Raw genomic sequence first — 19,171 nt, 5'->3', positions numbered from 1 at the left:
TAGTATTTCTTATATGAATTTTGTTTAACGTAGTACATATACTGAACTGTCAAAAATACAAGCTTATGTTTGAACCCCCACTTCTTTCATCTCTCAGGAAGATTATTTCCTAATACTATTGAATTGAGTTTTGGGAATCACCAGTGTGTCTCAGTTATTACTTTTATTCTGTTCTGTAAGTCTCAGCCAGTAAATATTCAGAGAGCTTCAGGACTTCAATGATTAAATTTATAAAGGGTGGAGTAAATGACAAAGTAAAACTGAAACTCAGAAATAAAAGCAGCCAAACCCTACAAAATGAAATCACAGATCACAATACGGTAGTGGAATTCTCACTAATAACACAGAAAGTGAAGCCTTTAAGGAACAATGAATTACTGGTTTTGCATGAAAATTTCATGTAAAGCTTTCAAGGAAAGTTTCATGTTCATTAAGCTCTGAAAGAGGGAACATAGCTCTGAAGGAGAAAGTACCAAACACTTGACTTCTTTATGCCCATCAGGAAGACGACAGGAACCAAGGATAAAGATGTGAGCCACCTAGACCATGCTAAGACAGGATAAATGGAGCAATCACACCATGGGAGCTTTCCTGTCACCTGTAACTTATAGATCTTTCTTTAACTGATGTATTAACATTTATTTTACTATGAATAATCCTGTAAGATCTATTTCAGGTATGGTACAATTTTATTTTGCTCAGATAATCTAGAAATGAAAACAAATCAAGTTCTACACTGCATCTCCTCTGGAATCTTGCATATAATTTTAACAGGATAATAAAGGCTTATAATAAACAGCAAGGATGCTTTTTATGTTGTTACATGGAATATATTATTGGTTTACTGAACATGAACCTGAGTATAAATCAATCTGAGTAATGATGTCATCATCTTTATAGTGTTCCAAGGAGTGTCATACAGCCTGGGCATTATCCCTAGACAAAAAGATTTCATGGAGGGCCATTTAAATCACTCAACAGAGCACCGCATCCATATACAGAGAAGTATCCAGGTCACAGTCTTAAGCCAGCTGCTTGCAAAAGTTGGAAGATTGTGAGGCTCAGTTGGCATCTGAACCAGTGATTATTTGGTATGGAAACACGTGATAACGAGGAGAAGAGGGTGTTTCAATCAGCTATCTCAGAACTGCTCTCTGGCCCTGGCTTTCAGAGGGCCAACACATTCATTTGAGAAGAAAAGGCACCAGTTTAAGCTGTAGCAAGGTTTAGAAATGATCTCTGTGACTTGTCTCCCTCTTTCACATTTGCAGTACTGGATTGCCCCCAGCTGGTACTTCAAGAATTTTCTATGCCGTTTTTTTTTTTTTTTTTTCTGTTTCTTTCATTTTATTTATCAAAGAGTTTATATGGTTGACACCAATGTCTCAAGAAAACCACGAGCAAGTGATTGTGTTTTAGTTGATATTTTGTGTCCAGCCTGCTGTGTCAAAAGTGATTCCATGACAAACTAATATAAGGGTATATTGTAAGGACCATCATGCTGTTCCAAGTTTGTGGAGGACATGGGAAGAGTATTCTAAATTCTCATGTACTTTTTCACCAGAAAAGGGCACTTAGTGTTCCTTTTTCCTCTTTTCTTCTTGCCTTCCTGTCCTTATTTTGATCATTGTCAAACAGGTGTGGAGGACCTACATTATGCTCACAGCTCCAGTTGCTATAGTGATTTTTCCAGTATCATCTCCAACCGAAAAAGAATGAGACGTTTCAAGAGTACTTCCTGATATTTCCCCCTTCCTTCCATACAAAGCGAACATGAGAATGTACACTGATGCCAACTGATTTCTGACAGCTGACTCACAGACGGGGTCACCAGCATCCACAGTCAGAAACTGTCCTTTACGTCATTAATTGATTCATCAGCTGTGACATATCATGAATCCTCCTAGTGTCTCTGAGATACTAGCTTCTTAGTCTCTAACATTATCCTACTGAGGTACAAGGGATCTTGAGAATCACATGTCGTGAAAGACCAAACAAAAGGAGTAAAGGCACGTGCAGAGTTTCATTTGATTTCAGGGGGTTCCCAAACCCTGAAGCCCATTAGTGAACTTCCAGATCAAATTACCATTCTTTGCCTACCCTGGTCTTTTCTTTTATCCAACAAAAGTATTTTGACCAGTCTAAGTGCTCCATAAATACTCAGCAGGACTAAATCAAAACATTATTTCTTCATCTTAGATAATTATCATTCAATCCTCCTGTCTAATTGAAACACTGTGCCCTCCCATCTTTTTTTTTCTATTTTCTTTCTTGATTGGTTGGTTTTCCGAGACAGAGTCTCAGTTGTAGCTCCTGTTTAGGCATAGGCATCCTTTGACTAACATCTTCCCCTTTATAGAACTTCCCAGCCTCTGTTAAGGGACATTTTGCTCTTTGACGTTGAGAGCACCACTACTAACATTTCATAGGTAAGTAACAAATCATATTTGTCTTTTCATTGTTGCTTACTATACTTAGCACAGTGTTTTTCAGTGGTCCGTTCATTTTCTTCTGTCTTTCAAGTTCAATGGGGAACCACCTGTTGCTAAAAGACACATCCTCTGTAATAATAGCCTTTATACCTTATACTGATGGCAACTCATCCCTATAGCTACTAACATGAATGGTATTCTATAAACACAAATCAGAACTTCTGACAGGCACAAGACAGCCATTAAGTCCCCAAGCAGCATTCTCCAACACTTCCCCAGGCATACATAATTTTGTACATTTCTTAATCTAAATTAAAGCAAACAATCCATTTTTTTGTTCAGTAAAGATTCAAACACAAAAAAAGAGGGACACCCTCAAAGGAGTTGTTTGAATATGGGGTATCCAGTACCACTTCAGTTAAGCACAATATGTGGAGTCCTAGAGTCTACAGACTTGGGAATCTCTCACAGCGGCTCTCTACTCAGCTCCAGGTTTGTTTGTTTGTTTGTTTGTTTTTAAGGTGAAATGAATCTACAAAGAAGTCAGGGTCTCTCTCCATAAAACCCTGTGCTTTTTTTCCAGAGGCCCAAGTATTTGCTGCAGGCTCAGATGTGCTCACATACTGCCTCTTAGGAGCCAGATTCTGAGGCTTTGGGGGAAGGTGAACCAAGACCCATAATACCACATCTAATTGTACAACAGTCTTCTGAAGAAAGAAATCCCAGCTGAGTCTCTAGGCAATCAGTCTGAAAGTCCTAAAAATACAGCCCCAAATTACTCTGGATGTCTTATTCTATAGAATACATCTTACCAGGGACATTCCATTTGGGGCTGTAATTTGGGACTTGTTCCATGCTTGTAACAGCCCCGCTGGAAAATCTCTTTTCTAATCACTGGTCTCCGCTTTCAGTGACACTGTCACTTTCCACATACAATCTAAAATCACTTTTTATCTCCTCTCTGCCACTGCCTCCTAAGCCTTAGAAGGTTTCTTTCTTTCTTTTTTTTTTTTCAGTCTAGGTATCCTGTAGTTCAGAGATTTTTCTCTCCTATTTTGTGCCTTTGGCATGATTTTGTGAAGTGATTTTGGCCTCTCTTTCCTATTTCCTTTGTCAGTTTCCCCTCTTTACTCTGTTTCCTGGTTTTTAAAGCTTATGTTGAACTGCTTTGAGCAACAGGATTAATAAAGGAGGAAGATCCAAAGACTCCTTGGTCCCGTACATCTACATCCCAGTAATTCATGTGTCCTTAATCTCAACGAACCTCTTGATTTTATTAACACTGGAGTCAACTTGAGTTCAGAAGGAGGATATTACAGCAAAGCCCTCAGTATAACTGACAGGAAATGCACAGCTTTTGCTAAAATCAAATCTGAAAGTCAAACACCTTTCAATGGAGTGACTACATCCACCACACAGAACATACAAATACAGCATATATGTTGAATTCTTCATGAGGCAAGTTTGTATGATTCTTGATGCAAATTTTTGGAATTGTCAAAAATGGTCATAGTGTTTATATTGTTGAAGTATACATTTAATGCAGGAAGCTGGCAAAGAAAGTCAGCACATAAGTGTGCTGATTTAAGATAAAGTTATTTTAAAAAAAGATAATAAACAGATTTAACATCACTAGATACTAATGAAAACCACTTAAGAAACAAGGATCTGAATGGAAAGAAAAGACCTGTTTTGAAAATGGGGTGTTTTAAAAGAAATAATAGGTAATCCCACTGCAAGACATTCATGAACACAGTAAGTTCATAACATAGAAAGATGTGAACTCTTTCTTCTCCATAATCTTTGAACAACATAGTTCCATAACTTGGAATAGTTGGGTAGAAAGCTGACCTATTTTAACAGTACTGACCCACACCTTGACTACTATAGATATTCAATAAATACCTGTTACATTTACTTAGTCGATCACTGGACCTGTGAACGTTCTATCACAACTGGCTATTTTTTCTCCTGGTAAGTTGCCGGTAATAACAATGGGGGCTGAGTAGGAGTTGAAATTTAGGACTGCTTTCCTGATGCACAGTGACAAGTTAAATGTCCTCTACAACTAATAAGGTCAAGCTATAGCTGCTGGAATCCTTTTGAGAAAGATGTTGACCTGCCTCCTGCTATGTGAAATGAACCTGAGAAGTGAGTGGCCCAGAATTGTGGGATAGAGTGAAGATTACATCAAAGCCAGAGTTATGAAGAGTGTGATCAATAATGGATGCACATTTAGATGAGATAGCTTTAGACAGATATACAATACACATATATGCACATCTCAAGACCTTACTATAAAACTAAGTGATCTTTCCCATCTTAAACATAACTTCTGAGCTGTTTTATAGAACATTATGTGTATTAACAATATACTTAGCTTGAAAATTTATCTCTTCTTCCTCTATTTCTGTATCCATTGATGTACTGAGTATGTCATGGTCATCAGAGCCAATATGATACAACTAAGGAATGTTTTGTTTATAAATCTAGTCTCACTCAGAGAAGTAAGCTGAAAACTCTTTGATAGCACTCTCCATCTTTCATTTTTCTCTTGGATCCTGTTCTATCATTTAATATACAAATAATTTCTTGCCAACATATCTAATAAAGAAAGGTCACTGAAAGAAAGCCATGATTTAAAACAGGGATATGGATAGCAAACTTTCCTTTCAGTAGTAATAAAATAAGTATCTTAGGCTTGCTTTGACTGTGTATACGGCTACTGATTCTACCTTTTTAAAGTGAAAATGGCTATGGACAATAAATAACCATGTAAGTGTAACTGTGTTCCAACAAAGCATTGAGGAGCAAAACAAGTACTGGGCTAAATTTTCTCTACATGTCACAGATTTTTTGCCAGCCCAGGCATTATAGACTAAAGCAGATACATTGAACAGAATATAGAGGAAGGAAATGGATGCTTAGATCAATGATTCTTAACCCTTTGTTGAATCATAAACTTCTTTCAAAATTATATGAAAAGTATCTGCAAGAAAATGCATTCAATCAGCATTCACTTCACAAATTCTACAGATAAATGTATATACTATTAGTTCTGTAACTGGTAATTTATCTTGAATTATCAGAAAGCTCAGGGAGCCTGGCATTGGTGGTGCACACCTTTAGTCCCAGCACTTGGCAGACAGAGGCAGGTGGATCTCTGTGAGTTTGAGGCCAGGCTAGTCTACAAAGCAAGTTCCAAGACAGCTGGGACTGTTAACACAGGGAAAACCTGTCTTGAAAATCAAAAAGAAAAAAAAAAAGAAAGCTCAGGGAACAGCCTTAGCAGAGATGAAAAACATTGTATTTCCCTCAAACTGGAGGTACTATCAGAATCTGAGATGGAAGGCTAGGGATACAGCTGAGTGACAGAGAGAACATTTAGCGCAAAAACAAAGCAGAAAATCCCATCACCACCACTACCACCACCACCCAAAACATCAAACAAACAGAAGCGATTCAGGCTAGAAACAAGAATCTTGTAGTGGAGCAAGAGTCTGGTAGATGTTCCCATGTCTGACCATCACAATCGATAGGCCTAACCATTCTTTTCTTTGGATTCTGCTCATCTTTTTCATCAGCTGAACAGAAGTCCCAAAACTATCTTCAACATCTTGTTGGACACCAACTCTAGCCCTTCACCATGTGGGGCATGCTGCTCCAGCATGCAGGACTCACCAGTAAACAGTGCACAGGATCCCCCCTTAGATCTGCATCTGGAGCCTGCAGCAAACGCCAGTCTCTGCCTTTGTTGTAAGTGATGAAAGTCTTCACTTGGTTGTCAATCTTCTTGTTAGCCAAGAACATTCCCTTTATCCCTGCTACCTGGGAAAAATTGACATGGCTGAAAAATACATCATTTTTCGAAAGGACTTTTTTTTTTACATTAAAATAACAACCGACTGTCAAATTTTTATCTTAGCGGAAAGATAGGATAGGTGTAAATGCTTAGATATACCTCCCAAGTTTGCTTGACAGAAACCAATAGCCTTGCGCCCCCTGCTGTATGTGAGTCATAACACAAGTTTGATAGAAGTTTATCATCTTTTGTCTGTTTTGCTATTACTGATGATGTTTATAATAACTTTATTCAATCACCAAAAATTGTAAATAATCAAGATGTTCACTATGAGGAGGAAAGTAAAATAAATAGTGGCATGTACAAACAATGGAATATTATTTGACACTAAAATACACCATCAAGCCGTAACATGACAAGGGGGCTTGAACATCCAAACACCCCACTAATAAGTGAAGGATTATTATGCAGGATGGCAACTGCATGACATCCTGTAAAGGCAAAGCTATGGAGCCACAAAAAAGATGAGCAGTTGCCAGGGTCTACTTGGGGGACAGAATGACTAGGTGGAGCACAGAGGATTCTAAAGACAGTGAAATCATCATGTTATGATCACATAATGATGTATATATGTTATAGGATATTTGTCAAATCCATGAAATGTAAAACTGAAACTGTGGTCCTTTCTGTAAAATGTGACTTTCATAGGTTTATCATCTGATAATAGGTTGGCTACAGCCATCAGTCTCCAAAAGACAAACCTCAACACTTTCAAGCCTGTTGCTTGACAAGCATTAAGTAAATAGGGACAGTTTATATTGTATGCTAGATATCATGCCGGGTATTATATATATTATCTCTCATTTAATCTTTGTAACAGTCTGTTTGGGAAATAATTGCTAATTCTATTTCACATCCAGGTCACATTGTCAATGACACAGAGTAAGTATCAGACCTCGGATTGTAACCCAGAATGCTATAATTTCAGAGTGCATGGTTATAATCTAAATTATTGAGGTATTTTCAGCACCAAGCAAATGAAAGAGGGCAGTTGAAGGACTCATTTTTCTTTCTTTTCTTCTTCTTTTTTTTCCAAGACATGGTTTCCCTGTATAACACTCCTGGCTGCCCCAGAATTCCCTCTGTAGACCTGGCTGGCCTCAAACTCAGAAAGATCCCTTGCCTCTGCCTCTTGAGTGCTGGGATTAAAGGCATGTGCCACCACTGGCCAGCAAAAGACTCATACTTAATTATTATTATTTTTTTCTTTCAATTCACCAAATGTACTGGGCATTAGAGAAAACAAATTTAAAAATGTAACTGTTTTCTTATCAAATAACCATTCTTTCAGTTTCGTGATGTTGTCTTCTTATTAAAATCGGTTGATAGCAGAGGTAGAGAAATGGCTCAGTGCCTAAGAGCACCAGTTTCTCTCCTAGAGGACCATGGTTTGGTTCCTAGCATCAACATGGCAGCTCATAACCATTTGCCACTCTAATTCCAGGGGTTCTGATGCCCTCTTCTACAGTCCCTGGGTACCAGGCACAGGTGGCACACAGACATGTGCAAAACACCCAAACACAAAAAATGAAAATAACAAATAATAAACAAAAATGTTGCTAACAATTAACTATGAAAATGCTTCCTCATTCTATGTGCTAAGGCTAAGAATTAGCAAACTATCAAACTGTGCAGTCAAAGATCATCACTGGTAGATTATCTTTTCAGGAATTTTAGCTTTACTAAATACGTGTTCGTCCCTGTGAAATGATTACAATCCAGTGAAATTGGAGATCAGTGAGGGAAAGGTCCAAAATATGTTGAATGATACATCCCATGTATACACACATTCACTCATTCAATGCCCATCATTAGCACAGTGGTCAATAACCATGTTTTCAGGATGAAAAAATGGAGAGTTAGATTACAATACACACAGGGAATTAAAAAATACTTAAATGGAATTTCGGAGTAGTTTTACTGAGCTTAGACCCTTTATACTGTGATGTGATAAATTTTAAGTGGAAGAAATAAGCAGAAGTTGTTGCTTTGCCTGTCCTTGTTAATACAGAGCACTATGCTCATTCTTTTGCATAGACGCCTTCCAAGGATTGCTACAAACCTGTGTAACAGCTTTCATCCCAAGTCTTTGCAGAAGGAAACTGAGGTGTTGACAAATTTTAATTGTTTTTGATCACAGAGAACAGAGTTTCATATTCTGTTTGACTTCCAAAATTCTTTCAGCAGACAGCTCAGAATTTGTCAGTTCTAAAGGGCTGGGTCTCAACCCACAGTAGGCATGCATTTCGATTCTGTTTTTGACACAGGCAGATCTCATTAGTCTGTACCTGTGGATTTGGCATCTGGGATAATTTAGAGATGGGCCAAATCTGTGCTTTTTTGGAACAAGATTGTTTAACAAATAAATGGTGTAAACGAGTTGTTGAGAGGAATACTTTGAACTACTTAGGAAAACAAGCCACATTCTGGGCAACCAACAGCCAGAACAATTTCTGTGCATTGTTGGTTCTCAACAAATGTGGAAGGCATAAACTCCAGGAGCGTTCTACTTCCCGACAACTCAGTGTTAATTACCAATGATATTTAGTTATTCACTATAACAGCTCCATAAGGGCTGCTTCCCAGGAAACCCAATGTTAGTTTTGCATATGTTCAAGAGGCTGTTACATACTTAAATATGACCACACTGCCAGTTCTTTAAGAATTAAATTGTATAAATCAGAATTTTCACAAAGCCCTGCTGGGCTTCCCTCTCAACCAGTATCTAGCCAGAAGTGAGAAATAACTTAGTCATTCAGTCCTCTATAGGATTACAAAAATAAATGCAAAAGGAATTTAAAAAAAATGTTACCTATTCTAGTCATTTCATTACCTCTTCCTCCCCACCCACCACACCGCACCTGCCTTCTCTTTTTCTTTGACAAGAGTCACAGAGCAAAAGGCTATGTGTTTAGGAGCTGGTTCATTTGATTTGTAGAAGTGGTGACTTTATTGGCCCCTGACTGCTTAGCATTATCAAATGCCACTTGAGCAGAGAGCTGGGCTGTGTTACTCATCTCTGAAAGTGTGGCCTTCAGGTTTATCTTGAGGAATAAAAACTTGGCAAAGAAGAGGGAACATGTGTCAACAGGGGTAAAAGCTGGAGAGAGTTAGCTTATTTTTCTCTTGTAACCAAGGCGATTTGTTTGAGTTGCTTTTTTCTTTTTAATTGTTTTTGCTACTTTACCTTGGCCCGCAAAGATGGTCAACTGTGTCTTTTACTGCTCACTGTGAGGTTTATGAAGGCATTTTTTTCACTGAAATGTTGTTCACTGAAATCCTTTGAATGATGCTCCTTATTCCAACAATTTTTAAGTAAGGTTTCATCATATCTTATTTAGACTATCCATCAATTCTTATTAGAGGGGCAGAGTTAGTGCACAAAGTATGGAGTCATGTGGGTATCCATGATGTGTGTACATTTATTTGAGTGTGTGTGTGTGTGTGTGTGTGTGTGTGTGTGTGTGTGTGTGTGAGAGAGAGAGAGAGAGAGAGAGAGAGAGAGAGAGAGAGAGAGAGAGGGGTGGGATCATATTGGGGACAATATTTACTTTGACACATTACCTTTCTCTGTACTCATACTACATGCATACTTAGGATGGAATGGAGTGGGGGAATGGCAGAAGATACAGAAAAGAATATCCATTGGAAGTTATGGCTTCACACAGACACAGCATTAACCAATAAATATTCTGTGATACATCCTGACACTGGGAGTGTATCTTCTTCTGGAAAAGGACCTGTTAAATTTCATGCCTATTGAATTCAGCATAATAATCTCTGAGAAAGCTGACAGTACTGGAAGCTACTTTTCTCTCCTTGCTTCCCATATGGAGGAATTTGATTCCAGAAGTCTCAAAAGCAATTCAAAGTTATTTATTGCCATTTAACATCTCAAGCCAAGACACCATTTTGATTTGACTTTAAATGTGAAGTGCTACAGCTTAAACCTCAAGCTGAACAGCACACTTATTGTCTTCAAAGTGCTGTATTCCTTTTCCAACTTTGTTCTCTGTTCATGCTGGCCACACTCAAATTTCACAGACAATGTACTAGTGTATTTCTCCCTGTCTGCTCCTCAGAGACAGCTCAATACACCTCTTCCAGAAGTCAGAATGTCTTTATCCTCATTCACTGTCCCCAGCACTTCGGTATTCTTCATTTTGCCTCTCATAAATATGGTACCATGTCTTGTTTTCAACATTGTGGACTCATCTAAGAGATAATAACCTGCCCCTCTAGTAGCCTTTAAACTCTTTATTGGAAGTTAAAGTGACATCTACCATCATGATCTTTAAAGACAATATAAACTATGATCATTCACTACAGCTTCCTTAAAAATAATTAATTGTACAATCACGTGTATAAGGGATCCTGGTTTTGTTTTATTGAGATAGATAGTAAGAGTTCTCTACTAGGTGATGCAATAACTCTGGAAGGCATAGGAAGAAGGACTACCATGAATTGGATCAAGCCATGTATATAGACTGTGACCTTGTCTCCAAAAAAATCAAATCAAGCAAAGACAATTAATTTACTGAGTAAATAAATGCTAGGTTTGAGAGGCCTTTAAAAAAAACCTCAATATATGAATCAACTTCATGTATTCTGTAAATTAAAAATTGTAATCACTTTGCAGATGAATAAATAAATATTCAAATGTAAATCACCTGCCCAATGCCATTCATCCACAGACCCAGACTGTCCATCAGTCCATCCAACTCCAGAGCCCATATATTTAGTCTCATGGTTGTCTTGTTTACACAAATTTTCCTGTTATTCTAGAGAATTGTGAGAGAAATATCACACTGGCACATCATACTTATAGGGACCATTCAGTAATCATTATTTGATGCCTTTATTCTGTAGTCATTCAGTAAATTCCTGAACATGTGCTTCATTCCTTTAACTACTGAAGATCTAATAACCTGAATATTTTAAGCATTTGTCCCTTCATATATCAAATGGTCTTTGAGATTTAAAATATGCCAGATGCCAGGCAATTCTTTGATGATTTAAAGGAAGGATATCAGACATCTTCTTTTTTCATGTTTATTGTCTAGCAAATCCTCTCTTGTGTCAATTTTTCATGTGTTCCAAGTGGAGGTCAAATTGGGAGGCCTCTTGTACTGGAGTGTTTTGTTTATTTCTTCCTCTGATGCTGATTGGCAAACCATGATATCTACCTTCTCAGACTTAAATTGCAAATGTTAAGTGTCAAATTTGAAGAAAGTAGATGAAAGAACTGTGGCGAGAAAGAGAACACATTTATGGTCATTTTTCCTTGTGTTGGAGGGTGGGCTATTTTCATCCTCTAAATACAATATCCTAGACAGAAAAGATGTGTGTTCTGAAGGAGTTAGGTATGCCACTATAATCAAAGTACTTACTTGACAAAAAAAAAAAAGTCTGATCCTCCTTCTCATGCCCTGCCCACACCACTGCCCCAAAATCACCATTGCTACTGGTGATTTTACCTGGGACTTTGTGCATACTGTTTCAAGTATTCTACCATGGAGCTACACCCCCAGCTAAATGTTTGTTATTCTTCTAATACCTGATCAAATAGTACTCTCCTAGAAAGACAGTAGTAGCCTATTATAAATTTTGTAATAACTCTGACTTGGGTGGGACAGGGTTTGTATTCTCTGCCTCTGACCTAAGTTTTTAAGAGGCAGCTTTTCTTAAGAAATCATGGTACATCACTGTCATCATGATGGTTGAGTTTTCTCTTTTAAAGAAGAGTTGCATATCATGTGTGGAAGACACAGCCTGCCTGCTGCATACCTTTTATGGTGTATGGCATGCCTCATATTTTATGCACTCTGCACTTATCAGCCAAGTAGTTTCACCCCCAACCACAGTCTTTCGCACTCAGCTGCCCTGAGTCATCATTTTCCATTAAGCCAAAGTGCTCTTCATCATCATTAATTAATTTCCCCTTCCCAAAGGAGGGGTGGCATTGTCCAAAGCTGTCCAAATCCCTTTCATCACCCATACACACACATATGCTAGAAACCACAGTTCCTAGACAACACCCATTACATCTCTTCTGCTCTGGTCATAATGAAACATGTTCTCTTGTGCTACTCAACCCACATGAGCACTGAAGCACTCATGTTCTTTGGGAATAATGGAATTTTAGAACATTTGATTCCATAATTTCCATACATATATACTTCCTTCTACCAGACAAAGTTGGCAGCTATATGTAATTATTGTCTGGATTTGTTTGTAACTTTGGAGTTGATTCTGAAAGTCTGGACACAGGTCTGAAGCAATTGACTGTTTTTCTCACTGCTTTCTTCTTCCTGTTTTTTTTTTCCACATCTGGGAAGACTAAAGTTATTTCTCCAGACTGAACTTATCCTTCAATCTTTACACTATTGAACATCCACAATCAAACACAACATACTAACCTTTCAGGGGAGACATGGTTCATTGTAGCTGAAAAATCTACATACCCTTGGATTTAAGCCCTAAGTTTGCTCTGTAACCTTGTGGGAATGCCTGTGCACTCTCACCTCTATTTACTTAACAAGGAGAAAGCGACTGTAATCATCCAAAGTTCATTTATGGGTCAAATAAAAGAACCATGGAAAGTTCTTTGTACATTGTTTTGTACATGACATCCCAAAATATTAACTATTATCACTAAACTTTCTTTAAAAATCCATTTCTGGGATATTTGGCCCATAACCGAATTTCTGGGCTCACGTTTCTACACCTCCTTGAATAGAGAACATGTCAAATAGATAACTCATACTATGAGAAAATTCTGATATTTCATTAACTAAGCCACAGTACTGTCTCTAATTTTTTGTTTTCATAATTTGTATATCTCATTATGCATACACACATAGTTGTAGAATTGAGAGCATAGCAGTTGCACCCAAGTGACAATGTGTGTGAAAGAAATGATTGAATTTAACAGGAACTGAGTTACTTTTCTGTTTTCCACAAAGTTCCCCGTGTGTGTTTATACATGAGCTACAGTCCCATCTATACACTTATACTCATACAGTTTGCATTTGCTGAAATGGCTTCATGAGCACACACATGCAGGAATAACAAGTAACTGGTAAGCAGGAGCATAGAAAGGAATGGCATCCTCCTCCAGCACCCCAAATGTGAACAGACACACACTCCATGGATCCTATCTCTGTCATACCCACCTCAAAGGATGTTCATCTCTGCTACTTATTAATTCATTTATGGATTCTCTTGCTTTTCATTTATCTCTAAGCGCTCATCATTCATTGCAATTCTACAGGGAAATTCACACTGGATGACTTTCAGCTTCCTGCTCGCCAGAACAATCAGATTTAAGGGAACATTTGTGCCAGGCCTAGAGTCTGCCAATATTCTTCCTATCTAGGAAATCAGTAGATATGCCACTGCTGTTCTGCTCACATCAATTTCAATTCACGTTGCTCTGAACTGTCAAGCTAATAAAACAAAGACACTTCTCTTCCCGCCCCGGGATGCAGAACACCTTTACATAATGCAGTCACACCACTGCTCAAAGTGATGCTAACAAAAACCAGCAGTTTCCCTACAGATAGTCAACAGCAAGAGACACAAGGGCAAATGCAGGATTAACAACGAGTGGGTCTTGTGTCCAGCAGTCAGACTGTTGCTGCTTCTTCCCATCCCACACCTATGCAATGTTTGAGTTCATAAAGCCATGTGTTAAAAAAAAATGGTTGTGAATAGTTTATTCACAACCTGCCCAGTTTATTCATTTGTTCCATCATCAAGGGACCAATATTAGAATATGGTCTTTATTTCTGACAGAAAATAAAATTAATCAAGAGAACCCATTTTTGAACTGATTTGGGAAGAACCCATTTGAATTAAAAGGGAAAGGGGTAATCAGGAAGAAGAAAAAACCTGAAAGTGTGTTTTGTTTCATTTGTTTTTAGTGTTCCAGAGATGTTTATTGATTTGTATAAATCAAAACATGACTAATATTAGCATCTTACTAAAATTTACCATTTACTTACTTCTCCGGTCAAATATGGCTACAAATACCCAGCAGGGCACTTTGGGTGACTCAGCTGATTTCCTGGAGTAGATACATATTCTTCAGTTTTTTGTTTGATTATTTTTTTATCTACTCTTTCCTCTCTTTTATTTTCTATTTTTTAAATTAATTTATTTATTTCATATCCCAGTCTGAGTCTCCCCTGGTTCCTTTTCTCCCAGTCTCTCCCCTAACACCCCAATTTTCCCAGCCCTGCAATCCACTCCCCCTCCACTTCTGTCTGGGAAAGGGCAAGTCTCCCATGAATATCAACAAAACATGGCATATCAAGTTGCAATAAGATTAAGCACTGGGCTGGAGAGATGACTCAGAGGTTAAGAGCACTGACTGCTCTTCCAGTGGTCCTGAGTTCAATTCCCAGCAACCACATGGTGGCTCACAACCATCTGTAACGAGATCTGGTGCCCTCTTCTGGCCTACAGTCATACATGCTGTATACATAATAAATATATAAATAAATAAATAAATAAATAAATAAATAAATAAATAAGTCTTTTAAAAAGAAAAAAAAGAAAAGAAAATAGCAGTTTCAACAAATGTAAACCACCCATTTATAAAATAAAAAAAGTGCTCGACAAAAGAAGAAGAATGAAATCCAGCGTATCTGTCCTCGAGACATTTAGAATATTTAAATTTTTGTTTTCTGATAGAAAAGATTGTATTTTATGTGAAGGAAATATTTGCTAAAAATCGATTCCTGTGTTAGCTAGAAAGCTAATTATATGAACAGTAAATAAAAATGGGTCATTTTCAAAAAAAAAAAAAGATTAAGCACCTTCCCATATATTAAAGCTGGGCTGTGAGGCAAAGGATAGAACTAGGCTCAAGAAACTGAACTGGGTCTTTAAGCTGGCACAGCTCCTAGGACTTTTCATGGGATATACACTCACAAATGTGTCTATCGTGTGGCTGGCTCAAGGCAAGAGAATTCAGGACATTTCAACAAAATATACTTCTTCAAGTTTAAACGTTCATAGGGCATTTACAAATGAGGAAAGGAGTGCTGAAATTTATACTTATTTGCAAGACAAGTACCCGGTGTTAAAATTGTCAGAAGAATTGCATTATGGAAAGAAGCAGAAATCTCCAGTGCTGGAAATGTGCTGGGCATTTAAAAATGTGGATATGTTTTAAGATAATCAGAATAGAATGCTAAGTGGTGTCTAGGCAACTGCAAGATGATACGAATAATTCTATGCTTTGTTAAAGACATTGTATTTCAGGCATTATGGTAGTAGTTAATAAGGATTAACTGATTTCATCCTTGGAGCAATCTACTGGGTACTATTTTCATCTCTATATTCTCAACAAAACAAATGGCATAGAAGGTATGCACTTGTCTTGAGAATACACTTCAACAGGAATAGCAGTAAACTAGAACTCAAATTCAGACAGCCTGGATTTTAAAAATGTCATAATACAAATCAAATTTTATCTAGAACATTTTTGACACTAAATCTTTAAACTATGTAAATGTTTTCCAGAATAAATGTTCAATTGGAGGTTGAGATATTGGACACTATATGTAGCTGAAACATGAAATGAAAAGTGGGATCAAAAACTTATACAAAGATAAAAAGATCTGCAGTATGTTTCATATATATATATACATATATATATATATATGTATATACTAACTATATCCTAGAGTAGTCTGTCAAATTCTCAATTGAACATGCAATTAATTTTATTTTTTATTTTGGGGGACATACCAATCTATGAACCTGGTTTTATACACACAAAAAGAGGTTTAGCTACTAGGAAAAATGTCACTCTAAACTTCTGAAGGAAAGAAGAAGCAACACATTAGAAGCATGTACATTTGGGCTTTAGTTTCTTAAGTGAAGTTGGTTTCTTTGTCACTGGATATAACACTGATGCTTCTTGTGAATCCCTGAGCCTAACAAAATGGCAGTGTCTTTATGACTGCATATATTTGAATCCATTTCAGAATTTTTTTCCAGATAGAATATAGGTCTGTTACTACATTTCTCTAACACTCAATATGTTCTTAAATAACTCATTCTAAATCCATCACCATACATCCAGACTGACCAAGAGATGAAATTCATCCTCAAAGAGTAGCTTATTTTCTATCTATTGTTCCTGTAAAGACAATTCCACCCTGAAGAAGACTAACTCTCCTTACTGCTCCTGCAGCCATTAGTAGCTGTAGCTCCTCAGTTAGGGGTGGGACTTTGCAAGTCCCTTCCTTATCCATGCTAAGATTTTCCCTGGCTTGATATTGTGCAGGTCTTATGTGTGCAGTCAACAGCCACTGTGAGTTCCTGTGTACAACTGTCCTGTCATATCCAGAAAACACTGTTTGCCTGTAATCATCCACTGCCTCTGGATGATCCCTAAGTCTTGGGAGGAAAGGATGTGAAAATATTAATTCTGTTTTCTAAAGAAATGGAGTGATATACCATATTCTATCTGAAAAAATACTAAGTCTGTAACTAATCCATTATGTTTTCTATTAGAGTAGAAATCTTTGTAACCATAGTAATACCAACTGCAGTTTATAACTAAGTTAGATAATGAAATCTTTGGTACTGTTTTTCATTACAACTGATTGATCCAACTTAGATGATTTTACTTTGAATATTGCTTATTAGAAAAGCAAAGAGCCACAGTGCTCCAAAGGAAGTTTGGTAAGCACTGGATTGTTGTGTTTTTCTGTTAATTTAATTTCCCAGGATTTTCTAAAAAAAAAAAATCTTATGAATATTATCTCACGTATTGGCCATTGAGAGGTGGGTCACTAGGCAGCTGAGTTGAGAAGTTCTTCAAGGCTAACAGGATGCATTCTCATAGCATACAATGATGCCCCAACCATGACACTTCAGAGTCTGGTAAGAGAGTGCCGCCCACTGATTCATTACATAAAACCCTGTCAGCCATCCGAAAATATTTTGAAATATCTTATCATATATCAAATACCATATCATATGTAGAACAATCAATCGTATGCAAGTCTTTAATGTGTAATTTCCTCCACAGACACTTTCCAATTTCTCTGGAGCTGCTCTTATCCAGCAGAATCAATTTTTTTAAAAATTCTCTTTAAAAAACTCTATGGTTGCAAATTAAACAAGAATGTTCTGTAAGTCTTTCCTCCTCTTAGTTGAGGGACACTTTCTAAGGAACCAGCATTAGAATGATCAAATGATCTTGACCCACTTGCTCATAGAATCCCTCTTCCCTTTTTTCAACTGGACTCCCAGAGCTCAGACTGGTGCTTGGCTGTGGATCTCTGCATCTGCTTCCATCAGTTACTGGATGAAGGCTCTATCAGTTAGGGTATTCACCAATCTGATCACCCTTTTGAAGAAGGGGATGGGAGGTGGGTTGAAGAGAGGCTGAGGGGAGCAGGGAGGAGGGATGAGAGTGGTTGGTATGTAAAATGAATAAAAAATTTAAATAATAAAAAAATGATCAAATGACCCATATTTCACCAGTTAGGCTTGGTGCTGCTGTTCTCCAGAACCACATATGCTTGGTGACATACCTCATAGAGGTCGATCATGACATTGCCTTCAGGGCCTCTGCTACTCTGGACGTTCTCCAAGGCCAGGGTGAAGTAGACACCACGGGTGTCTGAGATGTAGAGGTTGTAGGTGTCATTCTGGTTCCATTCTTGAACTGCTGCAAACACTTGATTCTCATCTGTGCTAATGACATGCATGTCCTAAAGAAAAACACAGGGAAGTGAAGAGGGAAGAAGGGTTTTATACATTAACCTGGCATGCATTGAAAGAGTATGGATTATGACGAGCTTTGATGGAATGCAGAGGGAGAGACAGGGAAAGTTTCCTTTCACATATGTGAAAATGACTGAGTGTTAATTGTGCATTTTCTTTGTCACTTTGGAGCAAAGCAGTATGGCCATGTCAAAATGAGATAGAAGGATGTATAGCAACCTAATTGTAATTTAATTGCCTTATTAGACAATTTGAAGGTAGCATTCTTAAAAAATGTATGAATTTAGAGAACCAGTCATTCTTATATGATGGCAAATTCAAGCACTACTAGCTCAGAAGACTTACACAAGGCAAACATAAGGACAATCTGCAGTGACAGAAAGAAGCCAGACAAGCATCGGATTCCACTGTGGTCTGTGGACTAGCAGAGATGATACAGCCGGCAAGTTCCTTAGACACACAGAACCTCAGACCCTACTCAATGAATTACAATATGCTTTTTAATGAGGTCCCTCCATGAATAATATGCACATTAAAGATTGATAAACACTGCCAGAGGTTCAGTAACACCCTGAAATTCCCCAGCGGGGAAAAATGTCTACCAGAAAAATCCCAAAGCATTAATGTTTGTATGAGTAATTAATGTAAGGACTCAGCTACTAATCCATTATTTTCCTCTGCTAAGTTCTCTAAGAAAACTACGGGAGAGAAAAAGAGTCATCATAAAGGATGTTGTTTCCAAACTCCAAGGTTACCAGATATAGAAATAAAGTGAAGGAAACATGGAGGCCTTGTCCTCTGTCCTCTGGCAAGAATTCCAAATTCTGCATTCCCCATTCAGGACTCTAACCACTGTCTACCATTATTCTAAACTGGCTATCTCCAGACAAGGCTTATTGTTTCCTTAAGGAAAGCCTGTTGGTGTGCTTTGGGCTGCTTTTTAATCCTGTGGCCAAAGGAGACTACACAGAAGCACTCCCAAAGAACTCAGAGTAAAGCAGTTAAAACTTAAAAGGCCCAAAATAAACCAAGGTATCCAACAATATATAGCAAAAGAATAATATAGAAATGTCCTTGGCTTTTATGTAACATAAAACATGCTGTCTGTATGCTTGCAAAGCTTTAG

At 37.6% G+C, this 19,171-nt stretch overlaps 1 protein-coding gene across 6 annotated transcripts in view; it reads right to left on the bottom strand.

Annotated features, from left to right (window-relative positions):
• Nucleotides 1-19,171, bottom strand: part of Sorcs1 (sortilin related VPS10 domain containing receptor 1) — a 555,377-nt gene that overhangs the window by 108,622 nt on the left and 427,584 nt on the right. For all 6 annotated transcript variants that reach the window (XM_052714730.1, XM_052714729.1, XM_052714725.1 and 3 more), the window contains exons 9-10: nt 17,853-18,032; nt 6,114-6,260 (exon numbers count right to left, since the gene is read on the bottom strand). In XM_052714730.1, coding sequence (XP_052570690.1) covers nt 6,114-6,260; nt 17,853-18,032 — 327 coding nt within the window. The remainder of the gene's footprint in view (nt 1-6,113; nt 6,261-17,852; nt 18,033-19,171) is intronic.

This window comes from Peromyscus californicus, unplaced genomic scaffold (genome assembly GCF_007827085.1).
Source record: "Peromyscus californicus insignis strain IS unplaced genomic scaffold, ASM782708v3 Scaffold_4__1_contigs__length_199733344, whole genome shotgun sequence".
In the NCBI taxonomy this organism is placed as follows: Eukaryota; Metazoa; Chordata; class Mammalia; order Rodentia; family Cricetidae; genus Peromyscus; species Peromyscus californicus.
The sequence above is the reverse complement of the archived record's forward strand: the minus strand, read 5'-3'. Positions and strand labels throughout refer to the sequence as shown.